General features: G+C 34.8%; 1 protein-coding gene across 4 annotated transcripts; it reads right to left on the bottom strand.

Annotated features, from left to right (window-relative positions):
- Nucleotides 1–980: 980 nt before the first annotated feature.
- Nucleotides 981–11270, bottom strand: LOC128197325 (uncharacterized). 4 transcript variants are annotated; one of them, XR_008249719.1, is made up of 5 exons: nt 11047–11270; nt 10864–10970; nt 10724–10778; nt 10230–10310; nt 981–1451 (listed from the first exon to the last, which is right to left on the bottom strand). XR_008249719.1 is itself a non-coding variant. In XM_052878679.1 (4 exons), exons 1-4 carry the CDS (start codon nt 11034–11036, stop codon nt 1437–1439), a joined length of 324 nt encoding a protein of 107 aa, XP_052734639.1. In that variant the 5' UTR covers nt 11037–11270; the 3' UTR covers nt 981–1436. The 4 variants fall into 4 exon arrangements, 2 of the variants coding, with proteins under 2 accessions (XP_052734639.1, XP_052734640.1); XR_008249718.1 differs by having other exon boundaries at nt 10724–10970; XM_052878679.1 differs by having other exon boundaries at nt 10864–11270.
- Nucleotides 11271–19481: the final 8211 nt, after the last annotated feature.

Genomic DNA, 19481 nt, shown 5'->3' with positions numbered 1-19481 from the left:
ACCTTTTTTGAAAGTATTTAAGATCTCTTGGTCTAATTCCTCCATTTTTTTGTTTCTCGGTTTGAACCGATTTGGATGTGGAGGAGGTGGAGAATAAGATGAAGAAGAATTGTTAGAAAAAGAGTTATAGGATACTAACTTAGATTTATCAGTGGTAGTCTCAGGTGATGGTTCACTTGGTCCTCTATTGTCATCAATTTGTGCTCCTTCTTTCTCCTTATCTTCATCCTCTTGGGCTTCATCAAGGCCTTCTACTTGCTTACCCGTTTTCAAAGTAATAGCACTTACATTTTGCGGGTTGATCACTATTTGTGCACGTGTTTAACCCTCGGCAAGTGTAATCGAATCGTATCAAGTAATAAAACTAGTAAGACCAAGTATCGTTCTCCCAAAGGACTCACGACCTAGACATTTATGAGATTGGTTGATAATCTAAGACTTGTGACCAAAATATTGTAGGTTTAAATGAAAAATACTAAAAGGTAAATATGAATGCATGAATTGATCAATGAGCAAGAAGAAACAAAACACGTAGTATGAAATATATGAATGAATATGTTGTTGGGGTTTATCAATTTCATCCTATCCACTCTCATGTATTCTAGAATTCATCTTTCTTCATTAATTGTTAATGCCACTTTCTAAATTACCTTAAACCCGATGTCTCGGCGAAGAAAGCCTAATCATAATCACTAGTTTAAAATGTCTTGTCTCCCTAGCAATTACTCATGCGTTATAAAGCACAGAAGCTTAAAGGCAACCAACCATATAACTCCTATGTCTAGGTTTATACTACTATTGAGAGAGATTCCCCAGATCTAGATTTCCCCGTATGTGTCCATATCGACAAAATCAATAATCGTGACAATGAATGAGTTAAACAATGAAAGCTTAGAGAAAAGAGGAAAAACCCTAACAATTAATGAAAGAAAACATGTATCCTTAAAAGATCTTCAAGAAAAAATTCAATACATGAGAGTTTCAAAGGATTACATTGATTCCCCAACAACAATAAAATTTTAGTTCACCATATTCATGATGAAACTAGATGAAATACAATGAAGGAGTGAAAGATAAAACCCTAGAAAGGTGAGAAAGGAGCTGTAGCATCCAAAATCCTCCTCCAAGGGGTGAAAAGTATGTTTCTGCTTCGTTTCAGCCAAATATGCTTGACCTAGGTTAACTAAAACCTTATATAGTATTCTAAAAATTACAGAAAAGTAAGCCCAAGCCCATAAGAATGTCGCTCAGTGGTAAGTGCGTGACTGTTATTCTGTCCCTTAGCTGCAGTTTTGCCCCTTAGCGGTGACTGCGGGTCTTCAAAGTGCAGCTCAGCGATAAATGGCGTTGAGCGGTACTTGCGGCTTCTTCCTTTTATGCACTTTTTCTCCCTTTTCTGAATCCAACTCCTAGCTCCTTCTCTTCTTTCACTCAATTCATCTCAAAAAAACCTGCAAAAATAAGGAAATCAAGCATAAAACTTGTCCAACTCTCTTATTTCCAAAACTTCAACAAAAACATGATTCCAAGTTAGTTTCCAAGTCATTAAAGGTTGTCTTTAAGGTCAAATTTAAGTATAAAAATAACAGTTTTTCAACTGTTATCACAACCCCAAACTTAAAACTTTGCTTGTCCTCAAGCAAACAAGATGTAAATTAATCTTTCACCAACCCATACAGTGGTTCACCACATTCAAAACTTCTTTTCTCAAGACAAGTAAATATTCAAATCAACTCATCACAAAGAATTTAGTTAAGATGCACACATGCTTTAGTGTTCACATAATCCCATAATATCCAACAAATGTTATTCTCATGAATGATCAATCAACCAAGCATAGATGAAATTATGTGCTCATGGAATTTATCCTCACCAGAAAAAGTTTTTCACTCAAACACACAAGTGTATAAGAGGTCACTCATTCATTCTACTATCACAGTGTCACATGAAATAACTTTGCCTTTCATTTAACCACAGTCAAACACATTCACAAGTAAGTGTCATTACAAGGATTTTTCTATGGCTTTTAATGTGGCTGGGCTAACAAGAAAATTGGTTTTTCTAGATCATCAAATCCTTGAGTCAAGTAAATCATCTAAACAAAACCATTCTTCGTTCTTCCCAAACTTGAACATTTATCAATACCACAAAATATTTTCTACTTAACTCAAGGTAAAGCTTTTCACAAAGGGTTTTCAAATCATGTTCAAGGCTAAGGGTTCAAAGGATAGAACACATAGTGCTCTCTTTTGTGGGGCTAAAATCATGCATTTGGCTAATAAAACGGTTACCAACAAATGGCCTTGATCATATGATGCAAACAAGCAATTGATTCAATCATAGAAAACCTGGGCAAAGTCATTCATGCTTTCAAAGTAATAACATTCAATCACAACAACTCTGGAGCTCAAAGCCTCACATATAAGCTCATTCACATTCCACATATACACATCCTGCTTAGTATCATAATCACAATCACAACATCATGCATTTGTTCACAAAGCTAGTGAACCATCTGTATAAGCATATAATGTGCACAATCTCAACATCAATCAACATCAAAGCATCATCAAACATTACTTATCAAACAACAATCATAAGCAAACCATCATAACAGACAAAGTTTCCAATTGAGTACATCAAACCCTATTCTAAAAACAGAAGCAAATAAGTTTAATAATATAAAACCAAACAAAAGCATAAAATAAATCCTGCTCTAGTGTTGATAGCATTCATCAGTAAATGTTATCTCAGCTCCTCATCAGTCTGTGCTGTCATCTGCATCCTCCTCCTCTTCCTCATCTTCAGCATCCTCAAATGTGTCATCATCAGCATCATCTTCATCCTTCTCCATGGCTGAAGCTTCAGCTGCTCCAGCTCTACCGCCTTGGGCCTACTCCTCTGGCCAAGCTACCACATTATGGAACTCATCCATAGTCCACCTGTGTGCTAGGGGTGTATCATACATTCCAAGAATGATGCTCTCTCCCAACCCCAAACTTAGATGGAAAACTAGTTAGAAAGTGAGTGGAAGGGAGGTTTTATAAAGAGGAATGAAGGGAAAAATGTAGAGAACCTTTGGAAAAGTGTTTAGGAGTGTGTGTGTGCAGAGAAGAATCTGAAAATAGAGGCCAAAGCGTGACTTAGGGTATAAGAATACCCTAATGGGCTCGGGTTCCGCTAAGGGGCAACCTAAGCCCATTTTGCGATACCACCGCTCAGCGGCGCTTTCCTGTTGTGATTTTCTTCTTCCTAGCTTAACCTAGGTGCCTTCTACTCATGCTCCTCACTTGCTCCCTACAATTAAGTTCTCATATCACTCATGCATTCAATCCCTATCATAAAACTAAAGCAGAAAAAACAACAAAAATATAATCAACCAACTAGGTTGCCTCCCCGGCAGCGGCGCCAAAAACTTGATGACAAATTTCTGAACATCGAAAACGGCGCCAAAAACTTGTAACCTCGGCAAGTGTGACCGAATCGTATCAAGTAATAAACTTGGTAAGACTTGTGAAAATAAACAAATTCTTTATATGACTTCTTGATTATTTAAGACTTGTGAAAATAAACAAATTCTTGAGGTTCCAAATGCAAAAGACAAAAAGTAAACATGTATGCATGAGTTTTGATCAATGGAAAGAAGAACACAAACACTTGGAACGAATTATATGGATGAGTATGTTGTTGGGGTAATCAATTTCATCTTATCCACTCTCATATATTTAGGAATTCATCATTCTTTTCATCAATGTTAATGTCACTCTCTAATTTACCTTAAACCCGATGTCTCGGGGAAGAAAGCCTAATCATAATCACTAGTTTACAATTTCTTGTCTCCCTAGCAATTAATCATCCATTATAGTGAACGGAAGCTTAACGGCAACCAACCATCATATTCCTATGTTTAGGTTTATCTTATTGTTAAGAGAGTTTCCCCGGATCTAGATTTTACCGTATGTGTCCATATCAATAAAACCAATAATCATCACATCGAATGAGTTAAACAATGCATGCTTTGAGCAAAGAAGAAAAACCCTCACTAATGATGAAAGAAAGCATGTATCATAAATATGATGTTTAAACACAAAATTCAATATATGAGAGCTTCAAAAGATTTCATTGATTCCCCAACAACAATACAAAGTTTAGTTCACCATATTCATGGTGAAACTAGATGAACAATAATGAAAGAATGGAAGAGATAGAAAAACCCTAGAAAGAGAAGAGGAGAGTCGTCACCATCTCCAATTCTACCCCCAAGGGGTGAAAAGTGTGTTTTGCGTCTTCTCCAGCCAAAGATACAAACCCTAGGACGTCCTAAAGCTTATATATTATTCTAAAAAATACAGAAAATTAGTGCATGATCCATTTTGCCCCCCAACTGCTGTTTTGCCCCTCAACGGTGATTTCGGCACCTGAAAACTGCCGCTCAATGCAAAATTACCACTCAGCGCCACTCAATCGCAACTTTTTCTGCATTCTGGTTGACTTTTCAGCATTCTAGTTGACTGTTGACTTTTTTGGTTGACTATTCACTTTTCTGGTTGACTGGTTGACGTTTCTGATTTCTAGTTGACTTTTCAGCATTCCAATCATTCGGTACTTCAATTCTTCTTTCAAATCATTCAATTTTGTAATTTTATTTTATTTTATTGCGATTGGGTATAAACATCCACCTTATTTTTTAAATTGTAGTGGGGTTGCTAACTCAATGGTAGAGTACTCGGCTTTTAAGAGCGACTCTTTTTTTTACACATTTCTATGAAGCAATCAATTCGTTGATACTATCGGTAGAGCTTGTAAAACCACGACTGATCCCGAAAGGAATGACTGGAAAAAGTAGCATGTCGTATCAATGAAGAATTCTAAAAATATTCCATTCTTATAGGATCCAGCTCAAATTTTTGTTTGAATTTTTGGCTCGTAAAAAAAAATTCAGTTGGGTTTGATTAATAAAGGGATAGATAGAACTTGGTGGTTCTAATTCTAATAGGAAAACCAAAAGCATCGAGCTTTCGTTTATTTTTTATCATATGAGTATGTTGTTGGGGTTAGATTTCACCAAGTTCCCTCTCATGTATGTAAGAATTCTTCTTTATGCATTAATGTCAACGTCACTCACTAAATCAATTAACCCTAATCCCTCGGCGAAGAAGCATGTCCTTAATCACCAGTTCATGCAATTCCTAGCATTAATAGTAATTAAATGTGAAGATCAAGAGCTTAAGACGACTAAGATTCATATCCTCATCCTTGAGAAATATTACTCTTGGGAGAATTCAACAAGAACCTGAATCATAAGGAACCTCCCGACACTCATGCAATTCATAAATCATGCGATGAATGAGTTAAACAAAACATGTAATAAGCACAGATGAATTACTCTAACAATTAATGAAAAAGCATATGGAATTAAGAATCAATTCAAATACATGAGAGTTCACAAGGTTACATCATCCCCCAACAAAAAATAGAGTTTAGTTCCCCATAAACATGGAGAAACTAGATGAATAATGGAAAAACATGAGATAGTAAAACCCTAAAAGTAGAGGATGGAAGCTCCCGCCTCCAAATCCGCCTTCAGAGAGTAGAAGAGTGTGGTGTTGTGCTGCTCCATCCAGAGATACAAACCCTAGGACGCCTGGGTCCTTTAAATAGAACATAAGCAGAACAGAAACAAACCCCAAGCCCGAGTCGCCGACACTGAAGCGCCCCACTTAGGGCGCCCGGGCGACGAGTGGTGATCTTCCACGCTCAAGCCTCGTAGAGGTCCCCCAAGCCTTCTACGTGCAGCGCTCTTGTGCCCCCAAAAAGGGCACCCAAGCGGTGAGTGGCACTTCCTGCGCTTAAGCCTTCCAGAGGACGCCCAAGCCTTCTGAATCTGGCGCTCAAGCACCTCCAAAAGGGGCGTCCGGGCGGTGAGCGACACTTCCTACGCTTAAGCCTCTAAAATGGGCGCCCAAGCCTCGAGCTTCCTTACGTCTGGTGCTATTTTTGGACTTTCCTGAGCTCTATTCTCTTACCACATTATCCTTGTTGTCCATATTAACACATTTTCTATCAAAACAAAGGGAATTAGTCATAAAATTGTCAAATTCAACCTCAACTCTCTTATTCACACAACTTCATAGAAAAACATGATTCCAAGCAAGTTTCTAAGCAAAAAAGGGTGTATTTAGTATCAAAATTACATCACAAATAACGGTATTTTCAACCGTGAACATTAAGCAGGGATTTGTTGCAGTGTTTCAGTCAAAGACATAGTAATCTCTAATTGCTTGAAGATCTCCATGAAATGCACATACTGCTTCTCTTTTTCAATCTTTGAACACTCCTTAGGATAAGGAAGAATCTTTTCAACTTTTTCAATTTTTTTCTCTCCCCTCTCCTTTTATTTTTCTTCTATGTCAACCTCACCTACTCTCTCTTCTTTTTCTTCTTTTAACTCAACTCTTTCTTTTTTCTCCTCTAGTCGCTCATCACTTATGCTCACAATCACTTTACATTCTTCCTTGGGGTAACCTCAGTATTAGCCCGAAATTTCCTCTCAACTTTATCCTCCAAGTTCTTAGCCAGTTGGCCCACCTGCATCTCCAAATTCCTTATAGCAACTTTAGTGCTCTTATGGTTGTAGATAGTCACCTGAATAAATTGTTGAAAGGTTTCTTCAAGCTTTGAAGTTCTGTCAGATAATGCAGATATATGTTGTCATTGTGGTTGTTGCTGCGGTGGTCTATTAAATTGTCTTGCTTGCCCAGATTGCCAAATTGACCTTGACCTATAATTGGGTGAGGTTTCCACCCTTGGTTGAAATTACCTTGGCGGAATTGATTGCCCATATAGTTGATATCTTCTTGGGCCTCCACTGGAAAAACATATTGACCATTAATATGATCATCACCACATAATTCACAGAGTTTCTGTTGAACGTATGAAACATTCTACAGCTCCTTTGGCAATTGAGAGAGTTTCTTCGTCAAATTCTCCAATTGTTGAGTGATAATCTTATTCTGCGCAAGCAAGGCATCATGAGATTGTAACTATAGGACTCCCTTTTGCTGAGATGGAGCTCCTCTTTCATTATGCATCTCATTGTCATTAGTAGCCATGTTGTCAATCAATTCATAGGCTTCCTCTAGAGTCTTGCATTTGATATTACCTCTAGTCGAGGCATCTAGCATCAATTTAATTTGTGAACCAAGACCTCCAAGGAAAAGGGTTGATTGATTATAAAAATTAAGTAAAAAAATAACAGTTTTTCAACCGTTATCATTGAACTATTTGGGAAGACTTCGCAATATCTTTTCAATATGATCGAAGTTATCATATGACTTCCCTAGGGATTTCAGCTCATTAAGGATCGTTTGGAATCTATTGAACATGCTCTGAATGTTTTCGTTTTCAAGCATCGAAAACAGATCATATTATCTTGTCAACAAGCTCAACTTACTCATTTTGACTTCGTTTGATCCTTCATAAGTGATGACCAAGATGTCCCACATATCTTTAGCTCCTTGGTAAGTGTAAACCTTCATGTATTCTTCTTCAAAGAGAGCGCACATTAGAGACTTGCGAGCTTTAGAGTTTAATAGGTAGTATTGTTTCTACTCGTCAGTCCACTTGCTTCTTGAGAGTGGTTCTCCGTCTTCATCTACAGGAATGTAGTTGCCATGCTCCAAAACGTCCCACATGTCAATGTGACATGATTAAAAGAATGTCATCATTATTTGCTTCCAATAGTCAAACTTTTCACCCTTGAATAGGGGAGGATGGTTGATGGCGTATCCTTCATTTTCCATCTTCTAGGATCGTTTCCTCAAGTCCTGTTAAGAACTAATCCCGCGAGGTTAGCTATGATACCAATTGAAGTACCTTAAAAATACTATAAAGGGGTGGGGTTGAATAGTCTTAATAGAAAAATTCTTTTTGCTACCCTTCTGATATAGCACGTAGTCGATCTTTGATTATATCTTATGAAAGCTTAGACACTTGACCTAATAAAAGTTGTAAACAATAATTGCTTTTGATGTGTTATTCAAAATACACACTGCAAAGTTTTATGAGAACTTCCTTAGTTGAAGATAATCGTTTAGCTTGGAGAGTTCTTGTATTTGAAAATAAAAGCACAATTATAGATTTTTATAAGAGAAACATTTAGGTACGAGAAGAGATAGATGCACAGTTATTTTTATATTGGTTCATTCTAACTAAGCTACATCTAGTCTCCTCCGCAGAGGGTTCCACTATAATCTTCACAAGATTACAACTGAGTATTCTCACCACTCCTAGTCTGAGTATTCACACCACTCCTAGTGCTAGACTACCACGCCTAGATTTCCATTAAGTATTCGCATCACTCTTGGTACTAGACTACTGCATGTAGATTTCCTCAACTCAAAATGAGCTCAGTTGTAAGTGTTTTAATTCTCTCCAGAACTGCAATTAAAGATTGTTTACAAGTAGTTCAGATTATTACTCTCGTAGAGAGGATGTGAATACAATACAAAGTAGTCTAAACACTTGCAGGTGTTTCTCTCTTCTCTCTTTCTTACAATCAGTAAGCAATACAATAATGAAGCTTGAGAGTATTTCTTTTCTTCTATTCTCTTTTCTCTTAGTCTCTTTTTTTGCTTAGATAATATCTTTTTCTTGAGCTCTTTCTTTTCTTCTCTTTTGATAACTTCTTAGGATAGATATTTCATTGTAAGTTTTTCTCTTGGCTATCATCTTGATTTTTCTTTCGAAAGCTCTTCTATTTAAAGGCTCCTTGAATAAATGTTTGTTAGACTGAGCGGTTCCCTTGATTCTTGTGTTTTCTCTTTCTTCGTGTACAATAACCATTGGATAAGTCAACTTGTTAGAGCAGACATTCTTATTCAGTACTTTGCTTGAAGTATGTAGTACGTCCTTTTAGGCATGGCATCAAGTGAAGAACATTTTGTGAATATCTCTTTTGTCTCTAACGTCCACTTTCTGATATTTCATCTGAAGCTCTATAGATGCGTGTAGAATAGCTTGTTTGCAAAGAGTAAAGTAAATTGTGCATGCAGTAGATAGGTCTTTTCTTATCACTTTTGTTGCTTTTGAACATTGAGCATTTAATGTCATTTAATGCTTGCTTAGAACAACAAAGTGCTTTTTTATTTCCTACCGTAAGGTAGCATTAGACAATTAAGTTTTTCTTCTGAAAATACCAAGTGTTGAGTAAGACTTCATCTTTGGACGGAGTATGTTTTAGCTCATGGTATTGTTAAGCCAACTAAACGCTTCTTTTGATCTATGTCTCTTCTTTGGACAGATACCTTTGAACTTGTTTATGTTTTCTTTTGTATTTTATCTTTTAGTCTTTTAGAGTGTTTTGTCAAAGATATCGTTTTGACATTGTTTTGTTTTCGAGAGCTAAACTGAATATCCTTTGGGTATGATAAGCTTTAAGCGTTTAGCTTTAACTCTCTTAGATGCTTTAGGAATAACAACCATTTAGCATAGCGTCTAGGTCTTTTTGACCTAGATATTTTTCTATTTTCTAAGAGCCTAAATGTTTTCCTAAGATTTTATGTATTGGGAATTCAAGTTCTAAGTCTTGTGTAGGTTTTCTATGTTGAGGATTCAAGTTTTAAGTCTTTGTGTTTTAATCCTAGATTATTATCCCATTTTAATATTATTTGGTTAAACTTCAAAATACAAGAACGTTTAGGATTTTGTCTTAACAATATATGTACTTAAAGAATTCCCGCACTTCCTTAAGATTTACAACCTGGTAGTAAAAGTTCTTCAATGAAGTGCTATAGGCAACTATAATCAGAAAGCCTTAGTTTTGAAATAATTACCTACCAGATTTCATTTGTATTATACAACAAAAGGTTGCATATGATGATAGATGTCATAGGTGGTGCCCGAGTAATGAATGAGGATATTATAAAAAGATTTGGGGCAGAACTAGATTAAGTCACACAAAGTTTCATTTATAAATTGCCTTTGAGACAAACACAACAATCTATCACACATCAGGTCTATGATAAGAATTAAGATTGTCCCCTCTAAATCACCCATTATATTCTAACGACATTACAAGAAACACAATTTAGATATTGCATCAATCCCAGCTGGGAACAAGATATTAGTATCAAAACTTGATAAGGTTGGTAAAAGATAAATTATTAAATGACAAATAAGATATTGAATAGAGCAATGGTTTAAAGCATTGGCTGGTATCAAGAACTTACCATGTTGCTCCCCCATGACAACGAGAACACAAGTTTTAAGCAATAGATTGTTTGAATTTGTATAGTCATACCATCGGCAATCTGACAATCACCCCTAGTTAGTAAGAACTATTAACAATCAAACAATATAATTAGATTCATGGACAATTGATCAACCTAGGAATTTCAAGCCTAATAGGAAGGATAAAATTATTAGGCTGAACAGCACTACAATGTTGCAATCTTTTATTGCATCCTTTTCCTTTATTAGGCTTAATAATAGACTAAAATTAGTCATCTCTCCTTATAATCAATAAATTATCTTTATGTACATTTTACTATGTTATTAAGAATTTTTCCTCACGATATAAATATTCAAATTCAAATCTCACCAACCTTGTTAAAATTGCTACAAAATCAACTGAAGCATGATTTGACTACGAACAACTCCGTTAACAGTATACACATGTATGAACTCATGCTTAGATAAACAAAGAGCAGAATCAAGCTCAAACCTTATCAGCGAAACCATAACCACTTCCCTTGGTAGAGGCAACCGACGACGCAAAACTGTAATAATAGACAAAAGCAAAAAAAACGTTAAACAAACGGCAACAAAACCATAAAGCATCATCAGCCTCGTTTCATTATTTACTAGTTCAAGCTAAGCGATGCATCAAAATCAGAATTCTCCTCGAGAACCAGATCGAATGTAATATGCACAACGATTGGCTCCGTCTGCACAATGCTCACAGACCGAAGCTGCAAAAAAGCCACAAACAGCAAATCACAATTCACGACCGAAAACACAACGAAGAAGTGAAACATAATCAGTTACCGTAAGCAACTCAATTGTTATCTCTAGTTTTTCGACTTTGGCACTGGTAACGTTGAGTGCTGACGACAATCCGACACTAGAATGCAAGGCATCTTTGTCAATATTTGAGAGCAAGAATCGAATCAAAGTTAGTAAATAATGAAATTTGAGTTTGAAATTTGGATTTGAATGTAACTAAATTGGAGAGGTGAATGGTGCGTGCCTACAACTTGAACTGGTCTTGGGAGAAGGATTTCAGCCAGTACTTGAGAGTGTACTCGAGAGCCCCACCCAGTGAGATATATGAAGCTCTATTTGATGCAAATTGAATTACAATTTCTTCCGGATAAGTTAATAAAAAAAAAATTAAAAATAAAGGTAAAAAGACAAAAAATAAGAAAATAATGATCAATGGTGGGTAAAGAAAATAAAAATAAAATAAAATAAAATAATTTTTCTTAATGCAGGACACATCATTAAAAAATATTTTTGAAATATTAATTTAATATGATAATAATTTGAATTAATATTATGCCAATAATTATAAGCAGTAATTAAAATAGTATGTTAATATATAATTTGTTGTGTCAGTTGTTTTTAAAGAGAAAATTATGATTTTAGAAAGGAAAATATGATTTTAAAAATGAACAAATTTTCTGACAATAATTATAATGAATGTCTTGAAGATTATTTGATTTCTTTTTCTTGGAACAAGACATTTTCTTTCCCTGTTTTGTTTCTTGTCAATTAATTCACAATTAAGGGAAAAATTACCATAATATTACAGTGTGTATATAAATATGCACCTTGTCGTGGAAAAAGAGGAGGAAAAAAAATAGAGAGATACTCTGAAATAATAGAGATAGAAAGAGTGAGTGAGAGTATACAGGAAAATAAGTTTTCACCGCTAGAGGAGGAATTCTACCAACAGAAACTACCAAAGAAGAACTACGGGAGTACTAAAAGCTAAAAAGGTATGTTACCTCTACACCATTCTTTTTCTCTTTTTATTGTACTTTGAAAGGTTTTTGTTTCTAAAGGTTTTATTTTTTTACTACACACAAATAACGTTTTTTTTAAATCATATTTCTTTCCTTTTTCCCACCATTCTTGAAATAAAAAAACGAAATCTTTAAAACCAAAAAATGTCAATTTTTGTTAAACTAAACTTTTTTTACCATAACTATGTGATCTCTAATTCCCCATCATAAATGGATATATGTAGAGCAAGGTCAACCCTTGTCGGGTTCACTTTTCAAAAATCTCAAACAATCCATAATTAGTTTTAAACAAACTCACAAACCTTTTTCTATATAAAGAAATACGTGATCCCTGATTGTCCATTATAAATGGATATACGTAGGAGCAAGGTCAATCATTGTCGGGTTCATAAAAAATATTTTTTTGTTTCTTATTAGTTTCTTTATATAATTATTTTTAGGGAAAATTAAATATTTTGAAAAAATCACGTCAACTTTATACATTTAATTAAAGGTACTATCTTTGGGCAGGCGTAGTAGAGTGCTAACACCTTCCCTTACGCGTAACCGATTCCCGAACCTAAAATCCAGTTTTCGTAGACCATGTCTTATTTTATGATTTTCCATAATTTTTCCATAATAAATTATGGTGGTGACTCTCAAAATCTTTTTCTCAAACCCGTCTGCTTTTCGGCTCGCCGTCCCGTCGCAATCTCGGTTACGACACACCCAATGCTTGATCGAACAAAAAAACCTTAGAATAAAAGGGAATTCGTTACTCGACCCTTCCCAAATACTTCTCGCAAACTCGATCTCTTCAATTGATGGATTTAGGGAACGTGAACGAGAAATTAGGGATTTGGTGACCAGCGAACTCGGCGATAGTGTTCTTGCACAATGTTGATGGTTTGGTGACCGGAATCATGAACTAAGAAAAGAGAGGATACAAGGAACATGAACAAGAAATTAGGGATTGAGAAGCGTGAAGATGTGGTTAGAGAGGACACGTGAAAATTAGGATATAAGAGATTCTATGACAGGTTCTTTACAGCTAGTCATAATATCTTTTCAACTTAATTTCGAGTTTGTCACGGTGTCCCACGTATTATGACAGATGCTAAGTTAACAACCATAAAAAAAGGTCTACTATGACAGGTCTTCCTAGACATATCATAATACATAATTTTAATTTGTCACCGCATTGATATATTATGACTAGCCTTCAAAAGTACATCATAATAATTGTTACTTTTAATATGAAAATGTCATCGGTCAACCTATTATGACAGGTGGATTTCCCCGTCATAATAAATCATCATAAAATCCTCTTTTTCCACTAGTGCAAGATTCATGTTTTTGAGTTTGCCTTAAAAACCCATTTTCACAACTCACAACTCATTTATTATTTTTGAGTCTTACTTTAATGTTTTGTCATATCTTGCCTCTACCCATTTTCCATCATCTTTAACATGTTTCAATTCAAAGTTTTAGGATTAGAATCATAAATCATAAAAAACCCACAAAATAGGTATAGTAGTTATTTTGTCTCGCTTAGAGTTCTTGATTCAATTTAAATTTTGATTTCTGTATTTTCTTAATTTTAGCAGTTATTTAAGCATTCAAACAATTTTGGTTAGTGTTTAGATTCTTGTTTGTATCAAGTTTTTACTAATTTATGTCATTTCACAGTTTTTTATCAATAGAGTAGAATAAAATTAGGCATTTTGAAGTTTATGCATACTATGTCTAATTCCTTGTTTTAGTCTTTAATTAACATCATAATATACATTCCCAAATTCTTAAAATATCAACTCATGCACAACATATCATCAAAACTTCAAATCATGCACAATTTATTTTGCTATCAAATTCAAGGTTGATTAGCTTTGCTGCCAAATTTCATTCAACCATTGAATTTGTGTTTCCAACATATTTGATTCTATTTAAGTGTTGCATTTTCCCACTTATTCATATAGCAATATATCTAGACTAGTAGCATCGCATCAGACCCAAAATTCTACATAATCATAGTTGGTATCAACAACTATTTTTTGAGAATTTGTTGTCAAGTCTAGTCCAACTAGTGATTTTAGAGTTTTTAAGTCAGTTTAAGCATTTAATATACATATTTAATCACATAGAAACATTTTCAGGTCAATTTTAATTCATAAATCTTAGGTCAGGTCATTCAAGCCCTTTGTCAAACACTTGGTTAAACTTAGAATTTCATTTAGGCATTTCATCAAATAGTTTTCAACTTCATATTTAGACACAAAATTATGACAATCTAGCACCTAGAAAACATTCATGGCATGTTTCTTTATAGCTTTTCATATTCATATCTCATTTTAAACCCCTCACACTACCAATTCGAAGATATTTATACACTTTTTCCTTAAAAAGTTGTCTTAGAACTTGGTGTGTGTGAGTGGCTCGTGTTCATTGTTTTCGCTTTATTTCCATAGAATCTTAGGATTGTTTTATATTAGGATTTATGTTAATTTCAATCCCCCACTATTTGTTTAGTTTTAAGATGATAACAAACTCAATTTAGCTATAAAATAAGTTGTATTTCCTTGGATTGACACCTTGGTTGACTTCCTATACGCATTAGGTGGAAAATAAGATTTTTTTTTACTAATTCCTTAGGTTCAAAAGGGGTTGACACATACTTCTATTTCAAACCACTAAAATCTTTCTTTTAAACTAGAGAGTTGATATTGCATACATCTCAATACTTTATGGATGTTCAAATTTAGACAAATAAAATAAACCCTAGTTAATATACATGATTATATGAGAAGCATCAAGTGTAGGCACAACTAACTTTGCTCTAATTTTGCATGCTTATTGGGAATGTCAAATACCCACGCAAAATACATTCTTCAATTTTACATGCAATTAGAGAAAATTAGGTGTTGATACAACCAATGTCTTTCAAATTTCTAAGGTTATTCGAGAGCATTAGATGCAAATGTAATTGATGCTCTTCAGTTCTTTATTGAAGAACTTTACTCCTACATGGAACCCTAAAACTTCTAACCCAACATGTGACCTCGTGACCTTTACAATTAGCTTGTGAAAAAAGATCTATAAGGATCCTTACAAAGGAAAAACTGTATTTTTAACTTATTAACTAAGGCTTAACTAATGTAACTTTCCCTTTAACTAGGCTTTACAGTTTCAAGAGCAATTGAGAAAACATCTATAGCACCTAGAAGCTCTAACGATGATCTTGTTCAATTGATACGATTTTCAAAATCTTCTACTACTTTCAAGTCGGACTACATTATGAAAAAATAATGTTTTAAAGAAGAAAGGTAGAAAGAGGAGAGAACAAAAATCTTTAAGAAAAAAAAGAAGATAAAAAATTGCATGAAAGTAAGATATTAAAAGAAAAAAGTAGAATCTTAGATAAATAAAAGAAAAATTTAGATTAAATGTAAATGACAAATAAATAGAACAATCAAAGAGCGCATAAGGAACTAAATTGACCGAAACACACAATAACTAATTTTTCATTAGAAGTTTGCACTGTTAGTGTTTGTGTACATAACAAATATAAATAATTACATGAATTTATGACACATAAATCATATATCTCTTTTAAAAAATGTATTTTAAATAAATGTCCACAGTGTTGTATTATCTTTATTTCTATTTTTTTTTTACTTATTATCCACTTTCTCAAAATGGTCTTATAACTTAAATTAGATTTTATCTACCATCTTCACGTACAGGAGACTAACCTCATTTTTTGTCACCTCGATAAGTTTGTCCAAGCTCTTGTAAACGTTTAAAGACAATTAAATACACTTGTACATAGCTTATTAAAGGAGAATGAAGGGAAATTTGTTGTGTTGAATCGAACTAAAAGAAGAATAATTTAAGAGTTGAACAAATCCTAGCTTTTATTCTCAACGTGTTTTCCTTGATGTCTTGTCTTAGGAAATAATCTTGTTTTTGTTCACATCAGAGGAACAAAGCTTTATATGAGGAAGTAATACCATTACTAATGCCTCAACATCATATAGTTATTCCACATTACTTGGGAATAAGCCGAGAGATACAAATTCAAAGGGGAACATAGACAATCAAACGGTTCTTAATAAAAACAAACAAATTAAAATCATTGAACAAAACCAAACACAACTATAAAAATTCAACCCAACCAAACACAAAACATATAAATTAGGGCACGATAGAGAAAAGGAACAATGGGCACACCTAGTCTCTCAATGGTGCCTCACTCAAGCTTTGATTCACCACCAATGGCCTGCAAAATGCAACCCACAAAGATAAGATCAAGAGATACCCTATTTGCAAAATGAAAGAATGATAGACTTACTAAATGCAATGCATTGACGGAGAACCATGGCAATCGGTGAGAAGGACTGAGGTTGCTCACAGGACGAGGCGCCGAAGGTGGCTGTGTGAAGGAGACTTTACTACGAATGAGTGAACAAGGCATCAAAGGTAGATGTGTCAATAAGACTCTACGAATGGCTCTGTGTGAATGAGGGAATGAGACTCTGAATGAACGAATGAGACTTTACAAGAGAATGTGGAGAAGAGGGAAATCTAAGGCTTTGTTCTTTTGTAGTGATTTAGAGGAGATGATTTGGAGGAGATGATTTGAATGAATTTGATGGTAATTTTGTTGTTGTTTTTTTGAGTGGATTTGATGGTAATTTTGTTGTTGTTTTTTTGAGTGGATTTGTGGGTAATTGAGAGTGGATTTAGAAGTAAAGTATGTGAGAATTAGTGTAGGATTTGATTGATGTGACAAATTTAAAAATTTGTTTAATTGATAGAAATTGAAGATTACCAAATTGTCCATAGTAATATAAAATGTTATTTTTTAATGTTATATTTAATTGTAAAAATGTTTATAAAAAGTAAAAAATTAAAAATAATAATTAAAATTAATTTTTTAAAAGTAAAAAAATTATAATTTAGTAAAATGAATTTATTAAAAAATTATAATTTTTAGAAGTAAAATGAATTTTGTAAAAAAATTATAATACTTAGAAGTAAAAAAAATTTAAAAGCACCTTTTCAAAACCACAATTTCTCCTGCAAATTAGAGTTGCAAAAGAGTAAGAAGGATTCATAATACTTCTTATGCACTACAAAAAAGATGAAATGTGGAGAGTTGAAGAACTTTTGAAGCATAATTATTTTTAGTTCTTTAATATATTTTTATTCTGCACCGCCCTTGCATTCTAGGTCGGAGAAAGTTTGGGTTTTGGTGGAGTCACTGCCACCTCTGACGGTCTTTGTGGTTTGGGAGGAGGTGATGTTTGAACCTGAGCAACAGTGGTGGTAGGTGGTGGTTGAACAGTGTTTTGACTACCACTACCACTGTGAGTGCCTGATCCATAAGCAGCGCTAAATTCTGCATTTGATTTATTCTCCTTGTTGCCGTGACAACCCATTTTCTGTTGCGAAGGATTTGGGAGAAGATTGATCCATGGAATGGAGCTCTCTGCTGTAACATCCCAAAAATTCACCCTAAAAATTAAAATTTATATTCAAAACTTAAATGTTGTAATAATACATAACATCCCGAACATAAACTAAAATCTATACATCAGTTTTAAGCTCAGACGCAACTGCAAAGATAACCTTGAATCCTTCTAATTCGATCTTCCATCTCTTCCTCCATTTGCACAGGATCACGTGACAATCCTTCAACTGCTCCCGTATAACATCACACATTATACGATCATCGCATTCACATGCACAAACAAGCAAAGTAAGGGTGAGCTAACCTGAAACACATCATTTATAAAACGTGCATAGTTATTTCAATACAAATATCATATAATAATTAAATCAGACATCCTCAAGCCAACGTACCACAATTCCTGTTGGACACTCATTCCATAGTACCTAATAATCAACCCAGTACACAATAAACTCTCATCCGGACGATACGTTGATGAACAAATCAACGGAAAGTGCCCCACTTGTAATTTCATTCTTAGTCCCCTCAATATGTCCACAATCAACCACAAATGAAGACATCCTACTACAGTACCCTCAACCTCAATACATACCCAGATATCATATCATTACTGAATCAAACGATAAAACAACGAACTTATATTACATCGGATACTGTTTACACGAACATTAAGATTGATCACTTAAGCTCGAAACTAAACATCAACCGCTATTATACCGATTACCATTAGGTCGAATACCAAAAGATCAAACGCTGATTAAGATCAAGTACTTAGACTTCACGTTAAAACAGTGTACTCTGCTAGAACAATTACTATTATTTCAAACACTATTCGAACGATTGCTCAAAGATCAAATCTCGCACACCACAGATTAAGTACCATTCAGACGAACACTTTATTGATCACTTTACTGGATTTAATTCTATCTGAGGGTAACCTCATCGAGACCGGATGTTCCCTACGTACAACCACTAACTATTAATGATCCCTACCTGAGACAATCATCATCCGACCCGAGCATTACCTATGAATGATCACTTCCTGAATCATGCATCATCACAACTAATCACTATTTATTAATCAATCGTTACCTCAACGACTATCAAGGCTGGTCACTCCCTATAAATGATTACAACCTCAGAGCAACATCACCAATAAAGATCATTCCCTATGAACCATCGCTACGAGACAGAACACTATAATAAAGAACGCTTGAGTCTGGGTTAAACGCCTAGAGTACTCTACTGAACACCTCAGTACTGACCGAACGTAATCAAACTAAACCTCAGGTTACCAAATTAAGATCGGACGCTAGCTACCTCAGATCCACTAACATCAAGATCAACTGTTACCTAATAACACTCGCTACCTGGAAATAAATAACACCAAGACCGAACGTCACTAGTAAGAACGCTCGTTACTACCTATAGATCCAACAAGTTTACTTCCCGTCTCTCTCTCGAAGTATTCCAAATCCAACTTTATCTGCACTACCATCTCTCCTGTATCCGTACGACCATCACGGTTAGAAACCACAGCCACAACATGCAAGAATGAATAACCAGAATTATCACATTATAAACCCACTACATATACTATAATAATTCGCAGAATAAATCGACTCACATGACACTGCATACTAGTCTTTCATAAACTGATGTCGTTTACTTGTAATTCGTCGTCATAACCTGCTCTCAATAACAGGCGACCCGAGCCGTCATCCATCGCGACTTCAGACCTATCTCCCCGACTCCTCAAGGACTAACGAGTAAAAACATCGATACTACGCGTAACGATGCACTATACTCAACACGAGCCGAAGTCAGTGGGCGAGACATTCACCTCCTCGTGCAGAAGAAGGTGACACTCGAATCTCCGTCTCACGCGTGAGACTAGCAAAAATGCTAAAAAGACCGACGAAGTTACAAGTAAATAACATAGTGTATGTACCACCTCCAACCGAATAAACGTGCTCAATCACGAAGTCATACATATTCTCAATAAT

The sequence above is a fragment of the Vigna angularis genome, chromosome 6 (genome assembly GCF_016808095.1).
Source record: "Vigna angularis cultivar LongXiaoDou No.4 chromosome 6, ASM1680809v1, whole genome shotgun sequence".
NCBI classification, from domain to species: Eukaryota; Viridiplantae; Streptophyta; class Magnoliopsida; order Fabales; family Fabaceae; genus Vigna; species Vigna angularis.
Note: the sequence above shows the minus strand (reverse complement) of the source record. Positions and strands in the feature narration are given on the sequence as shown.